Source organism: Callorhinus ursinus, unplaced genomic scaffold (assembly GCF_003265705.2).
Source record: "Callorhinus ursinus isolate GAN/ISIS: 27379988/994484 unplaced genomic scaffold, GSC_fseal_2.0 scaffold1, whole genome shotgun sequence".
In the NCBI taxonomy this organism is placed as follows: domain Eukaryota; kingdom Metazoa; phylum Chordata; class Mammalia; order Carnivora; family Otariidae; genus Callorhinus; species Callorhinus ursinus.
This window is the reverse complement of record NW_027397063.1, coordinates 22,017,141-22,030,150: the sequence shown is the minus strand read 5'-3', so window position 1 is coordinate 22,030,150 and position 13,010 is coordinate 22,017,141. Positions and strand designations below refer to the sequence as shown.

At 38.1% G+C, this 13,010-nt stretch overlaps 1 protein-coding gene across 18 annotated transcripts in view; it reads right to left on the bottom strand.

Annotated features, from left to right (window-relative positions):
- ROBO2 (roundabout guidance receptor 2) overlaps positions 1–13,010 on the bottom strand; it is a 1,626,757-nt gene that overhangs the window by 573,651 nt on the left and 1,040,096 nt on the right. For 7 of the 18 annotated variants that reach the window (XM_073891940.1, XM_073891934.1, XM_073891978.1 and 4 more), the window contains exon 1: positions 5,888–6,622. The exons of the other annotated variants lie outside the window; for them this stretch is intronic. In XM_073891940.1, the coding sequence (XP_073748041.1) occupies positions 5,888–5,948 (61 nt within the window). In that variant the 5' untranslated portion in view covers positions 5,949–6,622. Of the gene's footprint in view, positions 1–5,887; positions 6,623–13,010 lie in introns of those variants that run through there. 18 annotated transcript variants of the gene reach the window in all.

The window sequence follows — 13,010 nt, the reverse complement described above, 5'->3', positions numbered from 1 at the left end:
TGGCCCATTTCTCTTCCCAGCATTCATGAAGTTGTGGCATTCTTAACTTCTTAGCTTGCAAGTAGAGTAAGGTGTCAGTCTCTTCATTGCTGTTTACACACACACACACACACACACACACACACACTTCTAGGAGGTGATGAGTGCTATGAAACAAAATTAAGACAGGTAAAGGAGGCAGCCCAATACTGTTTAAAGGGAAGTAATTTTAGATAGGGATGCCCATATTTCTGAAGAGATGATATTGGATAGGGACTTATTAAATCAATTGAAAGATTTGCCCATGCAAAAATCTGAGGAAGCACATTTCAGTTAGAAGAAAGAACAAATGCAAAAGTCCTAAATCAGAAACAGAACATCAAAAAGGAAAGTTTTAAATCTAGGTGGGGGGTGTGAACAGATGAGTTCAAAGAGGCAGAGAGGGGCCTGAATAGTCTTGTAAACCATTGTGAAGAGTTCTGAGTAGAAGTCATTACACGATTCTGGGCAAGAAGCTGCCATTATCTTATTTATACGCTTTTAAAAGGTCCCTCTGGCTACTGTAGACAACTAAGTGGGATAGGGTAGGGGTGTGGGAATTGGAGGAGCAGCAGTGGAAGCTGGATAATCATTTCTCAGGCTATTGTAATAGTGCAGTTTTTGACCAGGATGATAGTCGTTAAATTAGTAAGAAATGTTTGGTATCTTATTATTTGATCAAAACAATACAATGGATGGGATGGGGGATGGATGAAATAGGGAATGGGGATTAAGGAGGGCACTTGTGGTGAGCATAGAGTGACGTATGGAAGGGTTGAATCACTATATTCTACACCTGAAACCAATATAACACTGTGTTAACTAGCTGGAATTAAAATAAAAACTTTATAAAAAAAACAATATAATGGATGCTTAGAAGAATGAATAAATGGATAGATATAGGGTAATCAAGTACAATAAAATAATGCTAGAATCTAGGAGAGGATATGTGAGTGTTCACTATACAATTCTTTCAACTTTGCTGTATGTTTGAAAATGCTTAAAATAAAATGTTGCGGGAAAATCACAAATACACACAATAAAATCGTTGGTATCAAGATATAATTCAAAGGGTTTACTAACAAGTTGGATATGAACTATGAGAATAAGTCAAGAATAATTTCTAGTTTGGGGTCATGAAAAGCTCTACGAATAGTGATCCATTTACTGAGTTGGAAATAACTAGGAAGAGAAGAAGATTCTATCCTCAGCTTGAGTTTGATATTTTTCCTTTTTAAAAAATTGAGATATAAATGACATATTATATTAGCTTTAGATATGCAACATAAAGATTTGATATCTGTATACATTGCAAAATGATCACCACAGTATATCCAGTTACCATCCAAGTTTGACATATTCTTATTAGCTATCAAAGAAAAAATGTCAAGTAGCCATCTGGATATGTCAAACACTGTTCCAGGCACTGGAGATACAACAGTATACAGAAGAGCCAAGGTGTATTCTCATGGAAGCTATATTCCCCCACACAAAGATTACAACAATATGAGAATTATCAGCATTAAGATGGATTTAAGACCCCTATGACCAGATAAGAATTCTTAAGGATTAGATGCAAATGGAGGAGAAAACACTAAGAATTAAGGCCTAGGTTATCCCAAAACAGTTTTGAATTAGAAATAGGTATTTGGGATGAGTATACTATACAGTAGATGCTATACTAGATCTCTGTGATGGTATAACATATACTTAAAACATTGAAAGAATTGATGGGAATTCCCCTTAAAAGCCTTTATGTAATCATTCATTTGTGCTTTATTCAATAATTAAAAAAAAAGAAAATCAATATCAGTGTATTGATTTAGATTGATAGGTCTAGACCTGGAAACACTATAAGAAGCCAACAGTATTTTTCTTTAAAACTAAATCTATAAAATGGCACTCTATAAATTTCCATTGTCTGTTTGAACTCAGATCAGTAGACTTCTGTTTGCCTAACTGGTAAAAGATAGGATCAATGCAAAATAAGTTTGCATAAAGTTATATAGTATTATAAAAGAAAAAAAGACCCCAATTGGATATATCCAAAGGTAAAACATTATTAACGTATCTCCTTTAAAGGCAGATTTTCTAAATTGTTCCTCAAGAAACATATTTTCTCTACTCTTCAAATGTTTCTCTAATTCTTTCCACCAGGTCCAGAAAAAAAAAAAAAAGGAGGAGGAGGAAAAGAAGAAATAAAGAAGGAAAGAAAAGGAAGACGAGGAGTAGAAGAGAAGTAGGAGAAATAAGTAAAAGGAAAATCTTGTTTTTCCTAAAACTCAAAAAATCAAATTGCACATCAGACATCAATGTGTCTCGTCAGACAGCTGGAGCTACTGAAGCAGATATCACTAGACACACACATCTCACATAACTAAGTTCCTTTCATTACTATATATGTATCCCAGTAGATGCAATGTGCTTACATATCAATATTTTGATTGTCAAAGATGCTATTTTATATAAGCTACTCAGGGATGAGATGACCAGAATTATTATTATTATTATTTTGTATAATCATGAATTTTTTTTCCTTTAAGATACTTTTTTTTTTATGTTCTAAGAAATCCTTTTGGTTTATGGTCCACACGTTGCCTAGAATCAAAGGTTATTCAAACAAAGCCCATTCAAAGTGATATTACTACATAGTTGCAAGAACAAATTTCAGGTTACTTATATGCAATTTAAGTTCTGAAATGGACTACATATGGCTATGATAATGAGCCCATTACTAAAAGAAACACTTTAGCAAAATGTATAAACCTGTATGAGATTATGCATCTATACTATGCACACACATTATCGTTATCTCCCCAAATATCATGTGTGTCATTTTCATTTAAGAACAGTTAAAAACTACAGATAAGATTATTCTCATTTTAAAAACATCTTTTCACAATTATTGCAAAATTACTAAATTGACACAATGCACAGGAAGTGGATGTAATTAAAAAGCATTGTGGTAATTTATGTTTAGTTCCCTGTAAATGACTGTAGAACCATAGTCTCATCTAAAAATAAAGAAAATCTGGAGAACAAAAGCTAAACTCAATACATATTCTCCTATGGAACAGTAAAGAAAAATATGCATGTGGTTCATGAATCTGTATTAAATGAGAAAATCTTTATTTACATCCCAAATAGAAAAGTTTGTCTGTGGTTCTCAACTAACTTAATGTTTATTCTCTATGGATTCCTACAGACATAAGATACTGAAAAATCATAAATAATATTAGCACATATCTCCTAGGAGGAGGCAAAACTCCAACATTTTTCATATACTATAAAAATGCACATATAAATAACCCACCAAGCAAATTTCAATGCAAATCTATGTATCATTTGTCACCGAATAAAATTAATTTCTGTGTCTAGCACAAGGATAGTCAGTATATCTTTGAAATGGTACAAGCTTCTCTAAATTTGAAATTCATGGGGAGAATAAGCACACACTTATAAGAAAGGATAATAAGTAAATAGAAATGATAGAATCCTGGAAGAGAAAGGGCTTAGAGATCCTACAAACCAACCCCCTCATTATATATGGGAACGCTAGGTCTCAGTGTGTTGAAATAGCCTAGAGGGCAGTGTTGTCTACATCCCAAATTTTCTAGGATCCCCATGGAGAAGCTGTCATCATTCTGGAGTGAACCAAAGGCAATCCAATGTCAAATGTATGCTTTATGTACTCATTCAGTAAGTGTCCACAGCTTACTTTGCTTTAGAAGTAGTAGATGCTAAATACAAAAACTAGTTTCACACACACAAAAATTTACCATTACCTTTTCAACTTCTCAACCCTGGGCATTTTTCACTACACTACCATGAATTTTGCTGCATAATTGTGATCCAGACATAAACTTGCCCCTTACCTTATAATAGTAAATCAGAACAAAGGTCCTAGGTGTGTCTCTGGGGCAGGAGGCGTGAGATAGGGAGAGAAGGAAGAAAAGAAGGGAAAGAGGAAAAGAAGGGAGGGAGTCAGGCTGGGAGGGAGGGAGAGAGGGAAGGAGAGAGATAGTGTCTTGCTACTGCTGTTCCTGCAAGCTGGTTAATTGCATTTGTTTCATATATCTCCAAACACCCTGGTACATTAATTACATTCTGTAACACCAAGCTCTTCTGGTTCCCTCTGTCACTTCCACTGAGCAATTTAATTGTATTCCTCTTAGCTACACGCTAATTCAAGAAAAAAAAAAAAGAAAGAAAGAAGAGAAAAAACAACTTGGTGGTAATTCTGTAGTCTAATATACAGTTTATACATGCATTCCTGGTATTGAAATATGTAAATTCATGAATTTACATATGGTTTATGAGGATATATGATCAAAGTCTTCTCATGATAATCAAACACACTTGGGAGAAATATGAAAACCTTTCGGTTAGGGCAATGTAAATGTATTGTAAAGGTAAATGGATTAAAGAAGAAAATGTATGGTGACTGATTAGGTATGACTATAGATATTGTCAGTGTGATCCACAGTGATTAATTCCTACACATCAACTACTTAGAAGGGAAAAAGAAAAAGCAGTGTGCCCACATGAATGCCTTGCCTCCTATCTCTGGGGGCAAAGGTACTCATGCAGCCTGTGATTGAAAACAGCCACTTGACAGTAGGTAAACTCATCTGTACCGCCTCATGTTTATAGAAAGCCTGCCTGTTTGTATCCTCCGATACATTGGGTTCTGTGCAGCAGTAGCTGCAAGGAACCAGGATAGCTCCTACAGGCGGGCAGAAATAGGCAGTGTCCCAAAAATGAATTCATCCACAATGCAAATGCTGGAGGAAAGTTTATGTAGCAACAAGCTACTATGGTAGCTCAAATATTTGGACCAATACACAGATTCTTTACAAGTACAATAGTTATAAACCTAAAGTCCGACAATCACATTTTCAGGAAACAACAACATGCTCTACTCTTCTCATTAGACACATTCTGTCCATTGATTCAAAAATTAAAGTCCCTAGAAGGTTAATACCAAATGTTCTTTCGACTTTCTTCTTATAAACAAAAAAGCATGTTAATGATTACTTCCGCACATCATTCAAAAGAGCTACATGTAAAAAAAAAAAAAAAAAAAAAAAAAGATTTTGCAATCCTCGCACAAGAAACTGACATCCTGTGAAAATATCCCAGGACACCATATCTGAACAAAAGACAGGAGAATCAGAGGCAGGATGCTGTCTGCTTGACAGACTGACTCAATCTAGAGGGAGACACCTACGGCACCTGTTTCAGATCCCCATTGTGTTTGCCACTGGGGACTGAGCTGAGTGTTCTGCGCCCACAGCCAGCCCAGAGCTTATGTTTTCCCCTTCCTGGAGCCTCGCCCAGTCTCACTTTTGACAGTTTTCTCCCTATGATCTAAATTCCTGATTCTGATTTCACACTAGAAAAGCACTCAGCCGCACGCAAGTGATACCCATTGAACCCCGAGATACCCTGTCTCAAATTCCTAACCCACTGACCCTTCGTTGAAGTGTCTATTACTATTTTTCATCACTTGAATTTCTAAGTCAAAGTTCAGATACAAGAACAAACACCAAAAGGGAGTAGGCACAAGAGTATCCGAGAGATTTGCTTTAATACTCCTTTTTCTAACAAGACTGAGAGCCCATTATTTATTTTCCAACTCCTCAATTAATTAAGTAAATTACAACAATAACAACAATAGGTGACTACTAACACGTTCCACTTGCAGCAGTTTAGAAACAAAGACTTAAAACCTCTGCCCCCCAAAAGCCCCTGTGCCTGTTCAAAAGGGACTAACGGACAAAATGTCGTTTTATTTATAGCCCACAACGCACTCAGAAAGAAATGGTTTTTGGGGTGGGGGGAAAGGATAAAAGTATTTTTAACTTACCATCAACTCGAACATATAAAAATCCACAGAGCAGTAGTTGTGTAAACATCAGCCGACTCATTTTGACATATTAAAAAGGATCCAGATTGTTTAAGAAACCAATCCCAGAGAGCAAAAGTACAAAAATAAGTATCAAAAAAAGAGGTAGGTCCAAAGTTTAGACTTTCCTAGATGCTCATTAAAGTCAAGAAGAGCAAATCGCAAGATCAGAAGGGGTCAGTGGAGAGGTCTTGAGTGGGGCACATTTAGATCCATCCAGATTAACAGAGGGCACTCCAAAGGCTGCTGTATTTCCACCCTCTGGCTTCCTAAATTCCCACAAATTCAGCCCAGCCGGAGGGATTATTCAAGTGTGTCTAACCCTCTCTCCTCAGGCTCCATTGCCATCCAAAGCCAAGTTCTTTCTTCAGAAGTCAAGAAGATGAAGGGGGAGGAAAAAGACCTAATTCCTAGAAAGTGTTCCGCAAACTTGCCAGCGCGCTGCCGAAAAACCATTGGCCTGCCTACTGCTGTTCTTTCCCCGGTCTCCTTCTCGGTAGCAGCTCCACGTCCAGAGTTATTTTTATTATTATTATTTTTTTTTTTTTCACTTAACTTCCATAATAAGGATGTGTCAGAGCAACACTTTGCAGGCGGGCCGACTTGGCGGGCCTCTCCTTTGCAGCCTCGTTGCCTCCCTCCACCACTCCCGTTTCCGAAAGAGAGGCAAAGAGAAATCAGGACGACTCGGGTGGAGAATCCGAACTCCTACGTGGTGGGGCTGCAAGGGAGGGAGGGAACGAGGGGCAGGGCTGAGGCAGCGGCCACCCCCGCGGTGCCGCCTCAGAGCGGCTGTGAACCCCGGCGGCGGCGGGCGACTGCCGAGCCGGGCGAGTGGAGCCCCGGAGCCGGAGAGCGGACGCGAAAGGGAGCGCGCGGTCCCGCCGCCTGGCGCGGTCCCGCCGCCCGCCCGGGTTACAGCCGCCCGTCCCTCCGCTCCAGCCGCGGCCGCTGCTCCCGCGGCCCCGCTAGCAGAGCGTCCGCCTCCTCCTGCAGCTGCCGAGGGTGGAAGGACTTAGAGGAGGGAAGGCGAGGAGGCGGGAGGGGTGGGGAGGAATGAAAGCTGCTCGGAGTCTGCCCCGGGGAGGGGGGCGGGGGTGATGAGGGGGTGCGCTGAGCTTTCCACCTCCAGAGTCAGCCGCCCGCACGTGCAGGGGGCGCCAGCCCGCTGGGCAGTCGGGGCGCGGGGAGGCAGAGGGGAGGGGAGCCGAGATTCCTAGGGGGACGGAAATTAACAAAATTGGAGCCCAAGCCACCGGGCAACTCCTTCCCCCTCTCCGTGCCTCCTGATGCCTCCACCCTTCCAGCCTAGGGAGGGGATAGGTGGGCTCTAGTCTCCTGCTCCTCGCGGCGTCCCGTTTAATGGGCAGGTAATTTTCTCGGTGAGTGATTTCATGGAAGCCCTTCCTAATTATTCATCCCTCCGTCTGCCGGAGATGCACGCGCTTTCTGGAAAAAGATCATCCTCCAGGACCCAGGGCGCAGCCTCATTACCCGTTAAAATCACACAAACACTCACTCTTCACCTTTTAGCAAAATGAGAAGCTGAGAGGGAGGGAGAAAAGGAACGGAAACAAAATATAACCACCTTTTGGAGCGGAAAGGTTGTGTGTAGGTGCTTCCTATGTCGTTAAAAAGGCACAAGAAAAAAAAAGGGGGGGGGGGGTTGTACAGAAATCTCTAGCCTCTACCGGCTCGTTTTAGCCGAGATCTATGGCCCCCTGAGGAATCTCGGGGAGGGGGAAGGGGTGGTATCCCCTCTTATGTTACTCAGTTGCCTTATGATCCCTTAAAGATGAGTTTGACGCGGGTCTGTGGGATGCAAGGAGTTCAGCAGTAGATGCTTAGGTTGAGGAGAAGGGATCAGAGACTTGGGGGTGAGGGGTGTATCCGAAGCCCTTATCCTACAGAGACTAGCACCTCTGAAAGGAAATTCGGAAAACACAGGATGGAGGAAAGCTGAAACCCACTGAGCTAAAAGAGTAAAAGAGGCTCAAAAAGAGCCGAATTCCAGCCCGAAGATGACAAACCCTGAAAACGAAGGCAAAAACCACCAAGTGAATGCCATCAGGACTGGGTATGATTATGGAAAGGCACGTTAGATCAAAGGGATGCCAGTGTCTGCGGTGCCCCCGGTGTGGCCGGTGTGGCCAGACCCACGTGTGATCACAGGCTCACTGGTAGCTGTTTGATGCTTGTTCCGGTGATTAGAAGGCGGGTTAAGGGAACTCACGCCGTTCCCCGAGCCCTGCTAAATGCTGGATAGTGAGTCTTTAGTTCCCCCTACTGGAAAATATTAGGAAAGAGTCCCTCCGTTTGAGGCGGCTGCAGGAAGAGCCTTTTGTTTGGTGGATACATTTTGGTGTTGCCACTTAATTTGGCTCTCCCTTGGCTATTATGGAGGTGATATTGTGTGTTTCAAAAAAAAATGGTCAGCGACGCTTCAGCAATTAGGAGAGTTCTTATGGCATCTCAGCATGCTCGAAAATTATGGTGATGAAATAGTCTTGCAAAAGAATAAAACCACTTTTCTTGTGAAGCATTAAGAGTAATTTCAGCACACTTTTGATCTACATTATTTAGTTGTAAAATTTAAAAGTGCATTGACGTGCTGAAGTTAAATCACTTGAATCCTCACAGTAATGATTCTGACCGTGTTACTGTTTTACCACTCTGTGAAAGAAAGGCTAAAATACGTGTTCACATGTTTTTTGTTTTTGTTTTGTTTTTGTCTCTTCCCAAAGGGCCAAATCTAAAGTCTGGGAAAATCCCAAAATTCATTGGAGTAACATCTCTCTTATCTATCTGTAATACTGAAAAATAACTGATAATTCTTTAAACATGTATTTTTAAACCTTTGGACTAAGATTTAAAGTAAGGGTCTACCTTCTCCCTCCCCCCCAATCTCTATCTCAATCAAATTTCCTTATATGTGTTAAATAAAAATACTCTGACAATAGAATCTCCCTAATAAAAGAAAGCAGAAATTAAAATGATATAGATTTTAAGCCCTTAAACTTCAACATAGATCTCAGAAAGGAAGATATTAGAACATTTCACCTGGAAGACTTTTCTCATGGCTATTAATTTATAGGACAAAAGATAGATTTCATTTTATACTTGACAGACTCACCATCTACAGATGCTTTTCCTTAAGTGATCTATAAAATCACTCAGAGGCAGAAAGGATGTGTGTGGGAAGATGGGGGGGGGGCTAGGTTGGAGGAGAATGACCTACCATTTACTATTGCCCTCTAGGGCAGAAAAGTTTTGCCTCATATCTTACAGAAAGTTGTCCTCCCATAGAGTATGACAAATGAGCTCATGGGGAGAAAAGGCTTATTTAAGGGAAATCCCTCTGGTTATATTTACTTGGCATTTTGGGCCAGACATCATCATTTTGCATTCATAATACTTTATCAACTGAAAGTGGCAAAGAAAGCCAGTCATTTCTGTCTGGTGCCCCTTTTTGCTAGACACTACCTACATTATGTAATAATGTCTAGAACAAAGGAATTTTAGAGTCCATGTTTTCTGCTTTTCTCCAAGATAAGTTCATAAGTGATATCTTAAAAGAATGTTTTGTCAGTGTCTCATTTGATATTAAATGTGATTCAGGAAAACTGATGTTATTTTTTTTTTAAATCTCATACCAAGTGATGGTTTAAGATTATGAACAAAACTCTCACACTGTCAACAACAGTGAGAGTCAGCAGACAGAAATGTAATAGGGACAATGTTAAGTCCACGGGGAACAAAGACATCTCCTTCTGGGAGATTTGATAAGACCCATATTAGAGAAATGTGTATATTTCAATTAAATTTAGCACTTACAGTGAACACTATGTAAAAAATTGATTTCTCACCCTAATTTTTTTCTTAAAGGAAAATCTTTAAAATCTGAACATTCTACCAGAAGTTGGAAATTCAATTTTAGCAGTGATTTAGCTTCAAAAACATTTTGTTAAGGTTTTCAGTAAGACAAAAAGCTAGAAATGGCTTAGAACAATGAAGCCCCACCACCACTAAATCAGACAGTTTAAGATACAAAAAATTAAGTGGCCTGTTGGTTTCAATATCTTTCCAAATCCGAATTGTCTTTTCTTCTCTAAACAAGCAGCTGAATAGAGAAATATACATAGAAATCTAGGCTCCTTTTATGTAAAACTTGGAATGGTATTATTATGTACTCAAAATGTGCCTACCAGATAAATATATATTTTAATACATCTAAAGACAACTGTGTGTAAGAGACTATAATTAACCCTAATTTGGGTAAGGTGATCAAATGGCCTTCTTTGTGATTGTACTTCTAAGTTGCCATTTATGGAGAACCATAAAATACTCATCTGAAGGCAATTTGCACAATATAAGATGGAAAATATTAAATATTTCTTTTCCATATCAGATTTTTCAAAAATGTGGCATAAATGGAAAAACCCCAATCCATTTTTTTCACTTTAAATATACTCTTGTTATAATTGTAAGATAGTATATACAGACAAATCAAAGGTTTGATCCAGGATGATCATTTTAATATCTGCCACCATGTGGTGAGCACTTACTCTGTGTCGGGGATTTTTCTAGTTTTTTTTCTAGTTTTTAAATTTCATCATAGTGTTTAATTCCTATAAAAGTTTTATTATGTGGGTGATATCATCCAATTGTGCGGATGAGATTACTGAAGATTAGATCTCTTACCCAAGTTAATAAAAGGTGCAATACTCCTTTGAATCCTGATCTGACCACAAAATCTATGCTAAGTGTTAGGCTCTGTTTCCCAGGATTAATTTGAGATACCTTCCACATTATAGAAACACAGTAATAAATTGCTTTGATTGTGGGGCACCTGGGTGGCTCAGTCATTAAGCATCTGCCTTTGGCCCAGGTCATGGTCCCAGGGTCCTGGGATCAAGCCCCACATCGGGCTTCCTGCTCTGCAGGAAGCCTGCTTCTCCCTCTCCCACTCCTCCTGCTTGTGTTCCTGCTCTCGCTACCTCTCTCTGTGTCAAATAAATAAGTAAAATCTTTTTTAAAAAATTTGCTTTGATTGATAAATTTAAGAAAATCCCTGATGCGCCCAAAATACAGAAATATGTAATCACTTTTTGTTTTCAAAGTTGAAGAACTTTTTTTAAAGCCAAGAGATCGCCATATGTTATCTGTTCAGTTTCAACTTATGTTACTTTTTGTTGCATTCCACTTTGTTTCAAAAGTGATTTGAGGGGACCAAAATAGATTACTTATTGTTCTTCTGAAATATGTTCCAAGTATCTAATTGCAGTCAATTCACTTTCAGGTATTCCTCAATACTTTTATATACATAGTAAGTCTGCCTTCCTATGTATCTATTGATGATTCCTACATTGGGTGCATTACCTGTAATTCTTAAAATATTCTGTTTTTAGAAATCTGGAATTTAAGGTGAATAATATATGGCAATCTTTCATAAAAATTAAGTGTTTCCTCCCAAATACCATCATTTGTAATCAAGAAGAATTGTTTTCTTTCTTTAGAAGTAAAGTCAATTTGGAAAATCTTTTTCTATCTTGATTGAAAAGTTGAGTAATACTTTTAAACTTAACATAGTTTTTGAATCAATAAATATTAGAGTAATGTGTAATATCGAGGCATAATTTCTCTAAGCGTGTTCACCCTAAAATTTGGAATTTTTAAAAACACACAAAAACATCTCTGAGTTCACTGAAAATATTATACCCTCATGATGTTAGTACTCCTCATTCTGCAGTTGTCCATCCCACTGCCCTGCCTTCATTTGAGTAATCTGTGAACCCTCCACCTCTGCCAAAGTTAAAAATTAACTCTTTGGTAGCAAAGATGATAACCTCTCACCTAGATTAGAAAAGTGTTTTTATAAAATAAGCAAAGTTGTCAACCTCACAAACTACAAGCACAACTCGGTCCTCTAACCATGACCGGCTAGGCTTTATACATTTGCGTGGTCTTTTTTTGCTTCCTTTTTTATTATCTCTATTTAAAGCTTTTGAGTTCTTATTTTAGTATATAGCCTAATTTCAATGATGTTAAGTAATACACTATTTGCTATTTTTTTACATCACAATATCATGAACCAAAGAAAATCCCTTTGATTCTTTGCCAAACTATTTCAAGTCCATCTGCTCCAATCTGGGCTTTGTATAATTGAATTTTAGCAATGCATAACTGTAATCCTAATAAGGAAGATTTTTAAAAATCCAAAAGAGAATTTATGTTGTTCTTAAAAAGGAGGGATTGTCAAAGATGTGCGAAGGGGTTTCTCATATCTATAGGTCTCAGATTTTTACAGTTATCTGCTCACCGAGTGTCTTTTAGACATATTTAATAATGGATTCTTCAAATTCAAAAGAAGTTGCTGATTCTCTTTCACAATAATATCATGGAATTAATCCAAGGGCACATGTAATCCAATTGAACTGCCTCTGTTTCTATCATACAGAAGAACTAATCTGTTTGGGAGCAGATTCTGATTTTCTTCCAGTATCCAAATTATCTTATTTCTGCCTGATAAAATAACTTCTGACTGCCTGTGGAGTCCTTTTTTACAGTGAATACTAGCTTTTTAGTAGTTAGATATCATCAGGAAGTCTAGATAATATTGTTTTGCTTAAAAACATGAGAGATGTAAATACACATTCTCTTCTTTAAGTGATAAAGTGAAATATATGGACAAAATCATCATGGTCCAACTTTACAGGCAAACCTGGAAATGAAAGAATAATATGACATAAATTACTTCATGTCAAAATATTTTAATTTGGATGAAAAGGAGTATAGAAATAAATGACTTTGTAATTTCAGCTTTTCTATTATGTACAAATACTAATGTCAAGGGACCAATGGACTAAATGATTAAGACTGAAAAATGCTAGTACAATTTTTGACAATTTAACACAAATTGTATGGTTCCCTTATTGCATTAGCTTGTTTTCATTTTTAATATATTGTCTTTATTTCCAATAATTAGTTCCTTACATTTAATAGGAATATGAAATTTAAGTATGTTTACATTTTATCTAATATTAGATAGGTTGGGCATCTAAATTAATTTATGGTTTTCAACAAT